At 42.7% G+C, this 15,199-nt stretch overlaps 1 protein-coding gene across 2 annotated transcripts in view; it reads left to right on the forward strand.

The window, feature by feature from the left end:
- The first annotated feature begins 26 nt into the window (after positions 1-26).
- The window catches only part of MME (membrane metalloendopeptidase), a 117,308-nt gene continuing 102,135 nt past the window's right edge, over positions 27-15,199 (forward strand). The window contains exons 1-3 of one of the 2 annotated variants that reach the window (XM_045297587.1): positions 27-45; positions 4,582-4,751; positions 5,390-5,425. In XM_045297587.1, the coding sequence (XP_045153522.1) occupies positions 4,592-4,751; positions 5,390-5,425 (196 nt within the window). In that variant the 5' untranslated portion in view covers positions 27-45; positions 4,582-4,591. Of the gene's footprint in view, positions 46-329; positions 479-4,581; positions 4,752-5,389; positions 5,426-15,199 lie in introns of those variants that run through there. The other variant, XM_004704133.2, reaches the window with a different exon arrangement.

A 15,199-nucleotide genomic window follows, 5' to 3' on the forward strand; every position in this document is an offset into this window, starting at 1 on the left:
CGGAACGTGTGCTCCGCTGCCTCCAACTTCTCCCGAATCCCGCGGGTGAGTCCCGGCAGAGCCAGCTGGCACCAGGGAGAAGGGTCGGCAGGGCGCGAGTGCCCGGGGCGGTGGGAGCCCGGGGGACTGGCCCCCGAGGGCAGAAGGCGACGCAGGGAGCGGCTGCGGGACCCGCGGCTCGAGCGCCCGGGACCTGTCGGCCTTGGGCGCGGGAGGCGTGCCTCGGGCAGGGACCCAAGGGCGCCCTGAAGAGTGAGCAAAGGGGCAAAGGGTGTCTTTGCCATCTGGAGGAGGGCTCTGTTCGGAACAGATACCAGGTCGTCTCCTCGGGTTCATTTCCTTCGCTCCCTGCAGCCTTTGCCTCCCAGAGTTGGGTTTGGGTACGGGGATTGGCGCCTCCAAGTATCTGCGGGGCGATTTGGGAGCTGGGAATTCCTGTGGTGGAGACGCCGATTATTTGTTTATTTTTGAAAGCAAGGTTTGTTTTCATTTTGGTTTCGGTTGGATCTTCCCCTCATTGGGAACTCACTTTTCTGTTTTTACTTTTCTTCACCTGAAGCTCTGTTCAGCCCCCACCTCTTCAAGCTTGCTTTGAGCCTTAGTTTCCTGTTAAGTAATTTAGGCTGAATCCTCAGATCACAGGAGGGTTGGTTGGCGGGGGAGGTGGAGGCAGTTCTTGTGTAGATTTCAACTTCCAAGAAAGACTTTGATTTTCTTAATTGGTCTCAGACTACTTATATGATTTGAAGGTAGAGGGTTTTTTTGCAAGGGAACATCCCTCTAGTTTCTCTATCGTCTACTTCTCCTCTCATATATGATTCAAATGGGAATTTTATTCAACTGAGAACTAGTCCCAGACTTGCCGTGTCAGCATTTGTGTGAGCTGCTAATGGGCAAACGGGCGTCGCAGGCGTGTAACATACTAACCCCTCTTGCGTTATTACTGGGTTCCAGCACTTAAAAAGGAAAAAGAATTGCCCAGTAGTTTGTGACCTCCATGGCTGGTTGCATTTGCGTGTACAGCAGCATTACACATGGGAGTGAGTTGGTGAGACGTTGTGCCAGAACTCCTATTTCAGGCCCAGGAAAGCTAGTAGCCGGAGGAAACAAGGAGATGATTTCTCCTGTGAGCCTGCTTCCTTGGCTTCTGTGACTGTCATCTAAATACTGAACCTGTTTCTCCTCTTCCAATACCTCCGTTTCCATGATACAAACTGTAATTGCATAGCACAGCCACAGGGACTTGGAGAAATAAGGTAATGTAGTAAGGTGCAGTAAAGATGGAAATTGCTTAGGCTTATAGACTTCTCTTTAACAAACCATTTATCCTCCAGGTTCCCTGATTTGACTGTCTGATAAGTGATATGTTTATACTCAACTGGCGTAAGGATTGCTGCTTTACATTGCTTTGAAATTCAGCTCACACTTCAGCCAGACAATCATTTATTCTTTCAGTGATGCTGCCAAACTGCAGTTTGCAGGGGACTTTTGTGGGGTCAGACCTCACAATTCACTTGGATCTCCCTCTGAGGAAGTGTCTACTTTGTGGGTTTAAGCTTTCCAACACATTTGCAATCGAAGGGAAATGTTTTTAAGGATGTGAGTATTATTTTCACAGATTCTGCTCTAAGGGAGACCAGAAATATCAACTTTGTAGGGTTTTTGTATCTTTAGATTGAATTGCTACTTCTCTCCACCCACCCCCACACCCCCATCTCCAACATGGAGTTGGGTTGTGTGTGGTTGAGTTGAGCTAGTCTGGTCTATGCTGAGGTTCGAGATTCGGACCCCAGTTTTCTTTAAGAAAATAGTAAGTCCATCAAAATCAACTGAAAATGAATGGTAAAGTTAACAAGGAGCTGATGCTTGCCTATTTCTGCCTTTGCTCACTGCGGTTGAAAAGTGCCACTGGGGAGGTAAAGATGTTGACGAATTTACAAAGCTTAGGAGACAGTCTGCAGGTTAATTCAGAGATGATGTTCTGTTGATGCAAGTGAAGGAATTAAGGCTTCAGTCAACCGCCTTACTTTCCTCTTCACTGTATCTGCAGCCTTAGGTGCAAACATATTAAGAACACCAGCTCCAAGGGTCAGAAGGAGACACCAAGGGAAAGTTCCCTGTCAAAGAGATGTCTTCGGAAAGCCTGGTGGTGCTAAGGAATAGCACCTGGGCTGAACTCCCTGACAGCCCTGGTTCTCTGAATGAAGTTTTACTTCAACAAACTGGTTGCTGTTTCTCAGAGAGAGATCCAAACAGAAAAATGGGTCATTTTATAGCAAGAAAGCGTGTCTCTAGATTGTCTTCTGAAATCTTAGAGCAAAGGAAGGGTTACTGAAGAAGGGAAAAAACACTTGAGCAAATATGATATTCAGATGTTCCTTAAGTCAGTCTTGACTTACTCAAGGGTGAATATACTCTTTTATTTATTTATTTACCTCCTTGGGTCAGAGTTCATTTCTTTACCTTGCCTTCAATCGGAATCGACTCGGTGGCAGGGAGTTTGGGCTTGGGTTCTGTACACTGTGCAGATATTCAACTTGTTCTCATCCGTTTGTTGCCTAACCACCATCTCTGCAGTGGGCATCTCTAGTAAAATAGTACTAAAATCAATGCCATTCCATAAAATAACCTTTAGGCTATGAGAATCAGCCAGCCAGCATGAGTTACATAACCATTAAGTAAGACATTTTAACACTCAGGTACATTACATTCCACTTTTATTGAACTAACAGGGTTTTCATTGTCTCATAAAATATTTTTATTTGATAGTCTGTCCTTAGTTATAGCCTCGTGTAATCAAGGGGAGAGCATGTTTAAGACTTTGGATCTAGAACTTTAAAGTCCAGTTGTGGTTCATTTATTAATAACTCACTGGGGAGGTCAAATTCCTAGTTACTTGCAAGATTCCCAGTCCACATTTCGAATGTGGAATTTGTTTGTGATTTGCTCCCTTCCCCAGTTTTCACAAATGCATGCTCAGGGAATTCGGTGTAGTCAAGCAAGATGTTCCAATAGAAGAGCCTTTTGGAGAAGTTCACTTCATCTGGAAAGGAACTTATTCTGATTCGGATGTATCCAGATGTCTGTAACTCACTGGTTTAAGTGCTTCGCTTTCCTTCATGCATCAAGAATGAATAGAGAATGGCCAATAAAGAATCGCTAGACCTTTAAAAGAAGCATAATGACATTTAATATTTAGACTTGCATCTACTTAATTTTCAGCCAAACTTGCACAAGGAGATGCAAAGTAACTTTTTCCGCCTGATGATACTTTTTTATTTCATACAGTGATCCAATGCCAGCCCTATCAAGCACATTTAGCAGTTGTATAGCCTGTCATAAGTCACCGGACTTCTGTGCTCCCTGGGTTCCGAAAGCTTGCATTTGGAGTGTAAGATTCCGGTCGTGAAGTTTACAGAAGCGAGGACATATAAGGCACCAGGCTTGCTTGTTCGAAGCACAGATGTGCTCAGTGAGGGTCAACTAGTATTAGAAGCATGCAGGCCTGGGTGGTGCAGCTTGGTCAAGGCTCCACTCACTGAACTCAAGGTGACACCACCGTTGTGAGGATGGTGCAGGACTGAACAGTATCTCGCTCTGCTGCACAAAGTTTGCTACAAGTCAGAACCAACTTGAAGGGCACCTGACGGTAACAAGTGACGGCTGCGCTCCGAGGCATCTGGAAGAAAGACGTGGCGATTTGCTTCCACAAGGTCACAGTCTTAAACCTTAGGGAAGGTAGTGTTTCTTTGACTCATGGAGTTGCCATGAGTTGGAATTGATTCTGATAGGCAACTTTTTTTCCGGGGGGAGGGGTTATTAATAGAAGTGTTGTTTTCAATACAAGGACTAGATCTAACCAATTGATACTGTCATCCAAATGGCAAAGCGTTTGTTCCTTTGTTTTTTAAGTCACATTTTCATTTTTCTTCTTCACCTGACCAAGAAAAGATTCATTGTGTTGAATGTGTTTCATCCCCAAGTGCAAACTGTTGAGGAGTTAGGAGGCACCCATGTCAGTAGCAGTAGTAATTTTGAGTTGTATAAATAAAAGCTTTTAAGACTTAAAAATAAACTACCACAAGAGTTTGTTCTTCCCCACCATTTTTAAAAATCTGTATTTACCTATCAAATTACTGCTCAGTCAAAATCTCAAGGACTTAGTCATTGATTTCTGCACTTCTAAAGAAAGCCACTAGAACAACAGAACAAGATAAAAATGAACCTTTGGTGTTAGTGCAAAGTTCAGAAGGGTTGGTTTAAAACTCCTTAATGGTGATACAGCAGATATTTGCCTATGAACCGCTGAAGTAACCCTATGTGAGTATTAAATGGAACTGCTTGGTCTAACTTTGCTTGGAGATTATATATATATATGACTTGTGACTGGGACCTCTCCAATAGAGGGCTCTATATTCTTCCATTTCTGAATAAAAACTTTTAACTTTTCAACTAAAACTTCGCTTTCTTTCTATTGTAAGATAGATTCACTGTTATCCAGCCACGTTAAGCCTGGCAAGTTGTATATGCATTTTCTTCTTCTTTTGCTTACTTTATAGCATTTTTGTTTTGTTTTTGTAGGTTTTAGGGGATGGGCAGATCAGAAAGTCAGATGGATATAACTGATATCAACACTCCAAAGCCGAAAAAGAAACAGCGATGGACCTCCCTGGAGATCAGCCTCTCGGTCCTCGTGCTGCTCCTGGCTGTCATTGCTGTGACAATGATCGCGCTCTATGCAACCTACGATGGTGAGCCCCTCCTCTACCAGTGCTCCAGTAAGAGAGTACCGTCTCCATCGCAGGCTTAGCCTTCGAACACAGTGCATCAAGGGGAGAGACACTTAAGGGTGATAGAAGATTTTATTTATAAAGTACCACCTGAAGAGGTCAACACAGTTCACTTTGGCTAAAGTGCCATGTCTTTTGTGTTTGTGCTGGGTTATGAATGTCCAAGTATATTTAGTTCACTGGTGTTATTTTAAATTCTAATGTATCATGTTATTTGATTAAAGTGTATACAGTTTTATGGCTCAGGCCAGCAACAGTCATTAGTCAATTTTGGTTGTGTCATTGAAATTTGAAAGGACTTTACAGGAATTTCAAAGATTTAATTTGACTCCTAGAATTTTTTTTCCCCACAAGAATTAGATAAAATGCATTCCTTAATGGGAAAAAAAAAAAGACTAAAGCAACTGATTATTTGGGATTGAAGAAACTTAGGTTTTTCATAGTAATTTTAATCCACCCCCATAACCGTGGAAAATGACATCATATTTACGTTTTAAGGAATAGTTTATTTCATTAGTAGCAGGTAAAAAGAACGAAATACAGGCAGAAATCAGGAAATATATATTCAAGTACTTATGCAAGTCCCGTCCTTTTTCTAGATGGCATTTGCAAGTCATCAGGCTGCATAAAATCAGGTAAGAAAATGATTTCTAAAGTTAATAGCTTGTCACATATAAAACTTGCATTCTAATAGACACATATCTATGTTTGCGTTATTTATGCTCTTACTCATTCTGAATGACTTGTTATGTGTTTGGCTCTGTATTCCAGGAAAATCAAAATGTGTATAAGTAGTTAGATTAATTAAGTTGTTTGAGTCAAAAAATAAAGGGAGTTGACGATTTTTAGAGGACTGTGTCTTTACTATATCAAGCGCACCATCTTGCTTGAAGAGGAAAACCAATACATGTGAAGCAGCATATTAGAAATGTCTGGCTACATGTCTGGGTGCGAACTGCTGGAGACGAACTGCGATCCTGAGAAGAGGGTAACATGCAGCCTGCAAGGCTGCACGGGAAATTTGATATTGGAGAGGGGGCTTCAGCAGAGGGTGGATCTGCTGAGATTCCCACAGAGGAGGGGCTTTCAAACAAGTGGAAGAACAAGAATGGGTCCTGTCATTGAGAAACAGTGAAACTATGGAGGGGTGATGGGTAGAGGGCCTGTCAAGGAAAGCCTTGAAAACCCGTGTCTAACCGTGCTGTTGTCGTAAAGAAATATTGGTATTATTACGAGCAGGAGAGGGAGAACATGTGAGTTGAAAGATGACTCTGGAAATGTGAGGCTGGGTAGACGGAGTGAGAAGAGATGAGCCAGGGAGGACAGGCAGGTGAGGAAATCAGGTGTGAGCTAGGGCCAGCCAGTGTTGGGACGAGAGCTGGGAGACCATGTGAGGGGAGAAGGGAACGGCTCAGGAGAGCTGACTGGCTAGATGAAATGAAGGCTAGCAACGAATTGAAAATGATACCAAGTTTCAACGAATGAAGGATTTAGCAGAATGATGGCAACGGATACAGAAATAGACACAAACAAACAAACTAACGCACAACATTAAAATATCCCCCAGGGAAATGAGTTAGATTTCGAGGAGAAACACGATGAATGCAAACCTGGAAGGATTGGTTTTAGTACGTGGTAGATGGACAGTAGGCATGCCGAGATGGGACAAAGAAACCAGAGTGCCAACCTTGGGCTCCTCAGCACAGGGGTGACCTTGGGAGTCTCTAGGCTATTGACTTCCCACAAGAAGAAAAGAAGAGGATCAGGAGCTGAACTTAGGAGAACAGCAAAAATTGGGATGGAAGCAAAAGAAAAGTCGGAGAAGGAAAAGGAAAACTGTATTGACGTCTGTAAGTCACATTAATACGGTGGGGTGGGGAGAAGAGCATTTGACATGGAGATAAAAAAATGATAGGTGGGCATGCCTTGTGAGAGATGGGGAGTGTATTAAGGGCTGAGGAGCTAGGAGGTAAACTGCTGGATATGAAGTTATAATAGGGCAGCTGGTAGAGGGAAAAGAGGGGACTTGGGGAGGGACAGTAACTGGCCAACTTGGGTATATAGCAACGTAGAGTCACCCTGGAAAACTCTAGGCAAGATTCTCATCCTCACAGCCCTCTAGACCAGGTGTCCTCAGACTTTTTAAACGGGGCTAGTTCACTGTCCCTCAGACCTGTTGGAGGGCCGGACTATAGTTTTAAAAAAAAACTATGAACAAACTCCTATGCGCACTGCATATATCTTACTTTGAAGTAAAAAAACAAATGGGGCAAAAACACCCAGCGGGCCAGATAAATTTCCTCAGTGGGCCACATGTGGCCCGCGGGGCCGTAGTTTGAGGACCCTTGCTCTAGACTTCTTTTTATAGGGAACAATTTAGGAAAAATAATTTTTTAAAACCCTCATTTTGTCTCTGGGAAAGTCCCTGTTATGTTGAGCAGCAAATGACTGGTGTCAGATCTGCTTCAGGCCATAGGACACCAGGCCGTAGGGGCCACAGTAACCGTGCATCAGATCTAGGGCAAAAATGCGTCAAAAAATGATACAGAATGCAAAGGGCATGTATTTAGAACAATGGACTATAACTTAGAATTCTGAGATACTTTTCATCAGCATTGTCTTTGTTATCTTTAATAGCAATTCCTCAAGTGGATGGTATTAACAAACAGAAACGTAGTCTCTCACAGTTTAGGAAGCTACAAGTCTGAATTTAGGGTGCCAGCTCTCGGGATGGCTTTCTCTGTTGGCTCTGGGGGAAGGCCCTTTGCTCCTCTCAATATCTGTGGCCCTGTTGTTCCTTTGAGATTTACATGTGTTTTGGCATCTGTTTGGTTTAGGAGTTTCTTAGCATAGGGATCAGGCTTCCAAAGGGTGCATTCCTCTCTGGTGCATGTTTGAAAGTAAGATCTGCTTGCTTATTTGATCTCCTTTATACCTTAGAAGAGATTGATTCTAGAGATAGCCTGATCCTGTAGAGTGGGATCATCTTCATTAACATAACGGTGGGTCTTCCTCATTCACATAACTGTGCTGCTGACCCTGCCTCATCAACACCATATAAGTTAGAATTTACAGCACTTAGGATGATTACATCAGATCACCAAATGGAAGACAATTGAATAAAACTAGAACCATTGTATAGTCCAGTTGACTTATATTTTGGTGGGATACAATTCAATCCATGACTATTACTTTGCTAAGGGTAGTGAATATTCAAACTCACATAAAAATGCTCAACAAAAAATGGTCAAAAATACTGTATATTGGGACAGATTGTTTCTTAAAAGAAATGTAGTTATTTGGACAGAAGATTCAAGATCTCTCATTAAAGGATGCTTGCGTCTCAGTGTGATCTGTGTGCATTTATTATGGAACACTTTCAGCATTTTGTTTCCTATCCTGATAACAACCCACACTGCAGGTTATTTTGAATTCCACACACCCTACTCTTTCACCACTAACTAGTTCACTTTGTGACTTGAAATGTCAGAAGTTCCCTTTTAAGTCCAAACTCGTGTCATTACCATGACCTAAAGCATTCATAATCTCGTCTCATCAACTATCCCATCAGTGGTCATATTTTCTAGTTGCTTTAAAATTTTTAAAATGATTGTTCATTTGAGAGCCAGTAACACCTGTCTTTTATAATTAGCTGACGTGTCTCTTAAGTCTCCTAATCTGTAGGCTTCCATTTCTCTTTCTCTCCCTTGCATCTTCCTTTGGAAGAGACTGTCATTTGATCAGGGAGACATTTGTTTGTAAAGTCTAACAACGATTTTGCCCCAGCTGCAGACTGGTTTCTCTAGTTATACCAACCCCACGGAACAAAGTGACATTCAGATTCTGGAATTTCAGATGTGAGTTATTAGCACTAGAGGATATGGCTTTTTTATAGCTTTTTGGCAATGGCTCAATCCATTAAAATGCATTTAACGAGAACCTTTTAATTAAAGCTTAGAAACAAGACACCTTACAGAATTCAGTTGGCAGTACTCTCTACATTAGAATAAGATTCCGTGGTAAACCAAGTCACTGTGCTTTTCTTTATTCTGCTCTGCAGGTTCACAAGTTGGTAGAATACTTTCATGTTTATAGTTACTACTTTTCCTGGGAGAAAATGAAGATGTTAATATCTTTATGCATATGCATGCATGCGTATGTGTGAGTGTGCTTGTGCGCGCACACACGCACAGTCCTCTGCTGCTTGGGAAATCGTTCCTGCCACAGAAAACACAGCTATTGCTTCTAGAAGCTGCTAAATAGGAAGAAAACTCTGGGAAGTCCTGAAGGGAAGAAAGCAGTAGAGAGTCAGAGAGAAGCGTGGGCCGAATGGAGCAGAAAAGAAACGACAGAAAGGTGCCGAAAAAAATGTTTCCCAACAGCTTGCCACCAAGTTTTTAGATCACCTTAACAAGCCTGAGAGAGGTTCCAACCTGAATCCTCCTCCTACTACCATGTCAAACATGTTTCTCTCTTTGATCCTTTGAAGACAAAGAATAGATGTAAAGCCAAGCCAAGGTAAAAGTGAAACATAGGCTGTGGCTTATCTTAAAATCTGCGGTTGTCAAGTTGACTCTGATTCAGGACAGAGTAGGATGGGTTCTTTGACTGGCTGAGACTGTCAAGGTGTGCCTGAAGAGACAGCCCCAGCTTTGGTGATGGAGCCCAGCTCAGCCCCAGCTCAGGTTGGAAACTGGGCCTGTGCGTTTGCAGTCCGACAGTTAACCCATAGCACCATCAGGCGATTTAAATATCCATTAAATAGATACAATGTACATGCAACAATATTCATCATAATAATAAAACCCCACTGCCCTCCAGTCAGTCCTGACTCACGGTGACCTCACGTGTGATAGCAGAGAACTGTTCCATGTGGTTTTCTCAGCCCTACTCTTGCAGGAAACAAATCCCCAAGCCTTCCTTCAGTGACACGACTGGACAGATTTGAATTTACAACTTGGGGGTTAATAGTTGAGCTCAAATATTTGCATGATGGCTCAGGGACCTCATAAACAAACCTGTTGCCATCAAGCTGATTTTAACTCGTGGAGTACGTGCTTTACAATTATCCCAAGAGTACAGCTCCCCTGTGTATAAAATGCATCAGTATGAAAAATTGTACCTCCCCCGAAAAAAAGAAAAATTATACCAAAGCAAAATACAAAAAAAAGCACAACTTAACATGTTTTAAAACAAATCTTCAAGGTACTGCTATTAAAAGTATGAGTGGTAATATTTATCTTTTATTTACCCTGTTGGAAAGTCAGAAATATACATGACAAAAGAGCTGATGTGTAATTCCTCAAATTTCCATATGCATACCTAAATTTAGCCTGGTCTCTATTCCACTGGAATTTTCCTAACTGAGTAGATTTCAAGGCATCCCAAGGTTAAAGCCAGCGATCCTTTCTCAGTATGCGTACTGTTGACCTTCTGGTTGGATCGTTCTTTGTTGCAAGGTGGCTATTGTGTGCATTGTAGAATGTTTGGTAGCACTCTGGCCTCTCTACCCACGAGGTGCCCAAGTTGCACTGTCCTTTCAGTTGTGAGAATCAAAATCTTCTCCAGTTGTTGCTAACTGTTCCCGGTGGTCACCAGTGTTTGACATGATCTGAAGAAGTCATCGAAAGCTTAACCCTCACCCCAAAGAGGTCTATGTCTTCATCCCTGGAATCCGTGACTATGTGTCAAAAAGGCCTTTGTGGATGTGACTAAGATAAGGGCAATTATCCAGGATTTTCAGGGTGTGTCAAATGTAATGGCAAGTGTCCTTAGAAGAAGGGAAAGGAGGGTCATAGGTCATAGTAAGGAGAGACATGATGATGTAAGAAGGTGGGGGGGGGGGATGGACCATGCTAAAAAGTGCTCCTGGACAAGGCAAGGAGCATGTTCTTCCCTGGGGCTCCTGGCAGGAACAAGGCCCGGCCCGTGCATTTTGACTTGCGCCCTCCAGAACTATAAGGTCACGCATGTGTGTTGTTTTAAGTCACTAAAGTGGTGAAGGTTTGTTTCTGAAGCAAAGGGAAACTAATATATCCTCCGTTAGTTCCATTATGTTAAGTCATCTTGGAAGAATTAAGACACATGGACATACAGATTGTTCTCACTGAGTAGCTGTTTGATTACTAAACTGAAGTATGTATGCAGGCGTCCTTGGGTGGCACAAATAGTTAAGTGCAGGATTCCCAGCCAAAAGGTTGGGGGTTCAAACCTACCCAGGGATGCCTCCCAAGTAAGAGCTGATCATCTGCTTCTGTGAGATCACAGCCTTAAAACCACTGTGAAGCAATTCTACTCTGCACACTAGGGTCACCATGAGCCAGAATCAACTCAGCCACCACCAGCACCACCAATACCAACACCACCCAAAGTACACAGGAACAAGAGAGGAATGTTAACATAGGTTAATAGCATAGAAATATGAGGAATAGAAAAGAAGGGGAGAGTAGAGGCGATGAAAGAGAACCGAGCACTTCACTGTTGTTAGGCGTTTACGTGTATTAATTTATTTGATTCTTGCAATGGCCCTATGAGGTCATCGCCTCATTACCTTCTTTTTGCAGATGAACAAATTGGAGCTGAGATTGAGACTCTGGGCTTGGCTCCAGGGTCACTTTCTATATGACCTCAAAGGACATCTGGAATCTTTCACTTTCATGTCCAACACCTGGATATGTAGTGTACGAAAGTGGGCTGCCCTCTTTCCTGTTACAATTTGGAAACCCAAGAGTTGAAATAATTAAATAGGGGGAGGAGAAGGGGGAGGAGAATGGAGATCTTTTAGACCCAATAAACCAGCTACTTTCCGAAGAAGAGTGTGTACAGAAATCGACAGGTTTAGAGGAACCAATGTGAGTGGGGTTCAAAACTCTTCCCACATTGTGCAGCTAAAGAAGTGAAGCTACATGAGCAAGCAGGTCAACAAAGGAGCAGTACCACTTATACAGTCATTCGGGTTGTACCCAGCACAACTGCGTGCCACTTTCCTAGGAGATGGGCACATGGAACATCAAGACCCCGGAAGAAACACTCTTCAGGACTCCACTCCCCTGACTTGAATCCTGTGTTCACCTAGCACACTTTTGCTGAGTGTTTAGTTTTTAATACAAGAAAGGAAGCACTCTGTTCACTAGAAAGATACATTCAACCTAGTGAGATGTAGTATCAGTTTTGTGTCACTTGAGCCAAGACCTTGGAAATGAACCTTCCAAATATCTGGTCATCTCTACCAAAGATCAGATCTCGGTAATATGCCTCAGTGAAGTATCTGGCCGTCAGCCTGTGACTTTTTCTTTGCAACAGCGACCATCCCTGTACTGTGATGGACCACGGTCCCTGCCTCCTTGCCTGTTACTACCCTGGCACTCTCCATGAAGAAAAAGGGCACAAATCGATCAATACAAGTGGAACTATAGAATGACTCTTGAGAGCTGCCAGCCGTGCAGCAACCTTCCGGAGTAGATGAGACGATTTCATTAGAGAATTAAGTTTGAAAAAAAATCTTTCAGGCAATAAGAATGCATCAGGTCTCTTAGTGGGAAGCCTGCTGAAGCACACCTTTGTGAATTTGAATGCGTGCTATGTGAGGACTGGCTGTGTGAGGTTTCTTTGAGATAGTTCTCATGACAATTGTTCAGCAGTAACCCCAAGCCACACCCGTAGCCATTGAGTTCATTCGGATTGCCAGTGACCCTGTAAGATGGAGTAGAGCGGCCCCGCAGGGTTCCACGGTGTGGAAACAGATTGTGCATGTCTCTCCGGCAGAGCTGCTGATGGGCGCGCACTGCTGATCATTGCCTCCCTGGAACCGCTCCACCACCTTAACATTGCACCAGTTAGAAACAACACTGCTGATCAAGTCCTCTTCTCCCACAACGGAGTAATTAACTCCTCTGGACCTTGCTTTCCATCTGGCAAATTTTAAGCAGTAAGGCTCCATGATTGTTTTATATGTGCTCAAGTGATAGAAAACAGATACATTGGATTGAAAGGTTATCTAAAAAAAATGGGGGGTAGAAATACGACAACGCACTGGTAGACTTATCTGGGAATCCCAAAGTCTGTTTTACAGCCACAAAATGCATCTGTATAGGATGGTAAATAGGAGGGATAGCTTAGGCTGGGATGCAGACTCAGCTTTTACACTTAGCACTTAAAGTGAGCAATATGGGAAGGAGGAGGGAGTCTTGGTAGAGTAGCAGTTATGCTTTGGACTGCTAACTGAAGGTCAGCAGTGTGAAACCATTAGGCAGCTCCCTGGGAGAAAGTCGAGGCTTTCTTGTACGGTAAAGAGTGACCGTCTTGGAAACTCTCGGGCAGTTCTGCCTGGTACGTTAGGGTCACGATGAGTCAGAATTGATCCGGTGTCACTGAGCATGCGGAAGGACCTTCTGTAGCTGTAGGATCATCCTTTATCATACTCATGACCAAATCCATGAGGTAGCAAGGTGCTTCCAGTTGAGTCTTTGATACAACATGAAATCTACATCGAGTAAAATGAACAGAGTATTAAAAAGGGGGAGTTCATAGGAACTCCAGTGACAGCACCAGACTCACCCACGGGGTTTTCTAGACAGTAATGGCTATGAAAGCAGATCTCTGGGTCTTTTTTCTAAGGAGCCACTGGGTCAGTTGGAAACTTTGGGTTGTTAGCAGGGCACTTAACGATTGTGCCACCAGGACACAGTGAAAAAGATAATACCAAGTTAGCGAAGATGTGGACAAATGAGAACTGTCACACACTGCTATCAGAAATGGAAAACACTGCAACCCAACACAACTCAAATTGTAAAAGCTATTTTGGAAAACATTTTGGCAGTTAAAAAAAAAGTAAGCTTGCACTTCCTATCCAACCCGCCAACTCCACACTTGTGAATGTAGCAAAGAGAAATAAAACCATATGCTCTCAGAAAGGCTTCTTCAGTCTCGCAGTGTTCATAATAGCCACCAAGGGGAAATGATCTAGCTGAGGCTCACCATGTGAATGAGAGAAATGCAGTAGATTCGTCAAGTGAAATACTGCACAGCATTATAAAGGAGTACACATCTGGTGCATGCAACTGGGTGGATGGAACTAAAAACCATGCTAAGTAAAAGACAGTTCCAAAAGTCACGTATCATTCCAATTATATAAAATGTCTAGATAGGGACAAACTACCGATGCAGAAAACTACCTGGTGGTTGCTTAGGTCTGAGAGTGGAAAAGGGATTGCTAGAAATGGGCTTGAGAAAACTTTCTGGAGGGATGATCCCAAAACAAAACTCCCTGCCATCAGGCCAATGCCGACTCCTCCTCTCGTCGCCACCCTCAAGCATGGGGAAGAACTAACTGCCCTGTGGGGTTTCTCAGACTGTGGTTGTTTACGGAAATAGAAAGCCCTGTCTTTCGAACTGGCGACCTTGCAAAGGTTTCAAAATCAGTTGCAGTGAAGCTTGTCTACCTGAAGCTTGTCTACCTGCATAAATGTACTAATGATTTGGATGAATCTTATGGTACATAAGTTTTAACTCAATAAAACTATTTTTCTATTTTCTATGACCTCTTTATCAGCAATAGTCCTATATTGCCATATTTTACCTGCTATTAAGTGCTGAATACATCGGTTCCCATTTTTACAATTAAAAGATGATATATATGTCTAGTTTTCAGTGCCTCATAAATTTTAGCTAACTAAATTAACTCGGGTTTTTAAGGTTGAGGGAAGCTCTGTTATGTCATTGTATAGGGCTATTTGATTAAGAGGTAATAGAAATATTAAATTCACTAGTAAGTGAAAATTGCTTTAGCCCCAGACACTGGCAGCATTGTCTGTCTGCCCTGGGATTTCATTTACAGAGGGGACCAGCCATGTATGTGGTAGAGTAGGGCCAGGTGTGCCAGCCAAGTGAATCAAGCCAGAGAGAGGGTGCCAGGATGGTCCTGTTTTGGGGTGGAGGATGGGGGTGGTTATGTGTTGTTTTCATACATGCTGTGAAATGTGTAACTGATAGTGTTGTTTCTCTTTTCACCTTGATGCTCAGAAAATCAAGAGCCAATTTTGTTTTCATCTCATATTTTGAGTTGACTAGAGGACCCTAACACAACTATTGGATCATCTGTGTCTTTATATAGTTATTTCATAGGATTGTCCCTGCCCCCTATTCCTTCCCTCCTAATGTATAGGAACTATAGAGGAATAGTAAACTAATAAATATATGAGTATGAAAATATAAATAAGTTCAGTAAGAGACATGTACAGGCAAAGGGCTAATAGATGATAAGACTTGGCTTCAAGGAGATGGCAGAATTATGTATCGTTTAGGTATAATTTTTTAATCATTTTATTAGGGGCTCCTACAACTCTTATCACAAAGCGCATTTGTATATTCATTGCCCTCATCATTCTCCAAACATTTGCTCTCCACATAAG

Source organism: Echinops telfairi, unplaced genomic scaffold, assembly GCF_000313985.2.
Source record: "Echinops telfairi isolate 266 unplaced genomic scaffold, ASM31398v2 ScPeMD7_7420;HRSCAF=8458, whole genome shotgun sequence".
Classification (NCBI taxonomy): Eukaryota; Metazoa; Chordata; class Mammalia; order Afrosoricida; family Tenrecidae; genus Echinops; species Echinops telfairi.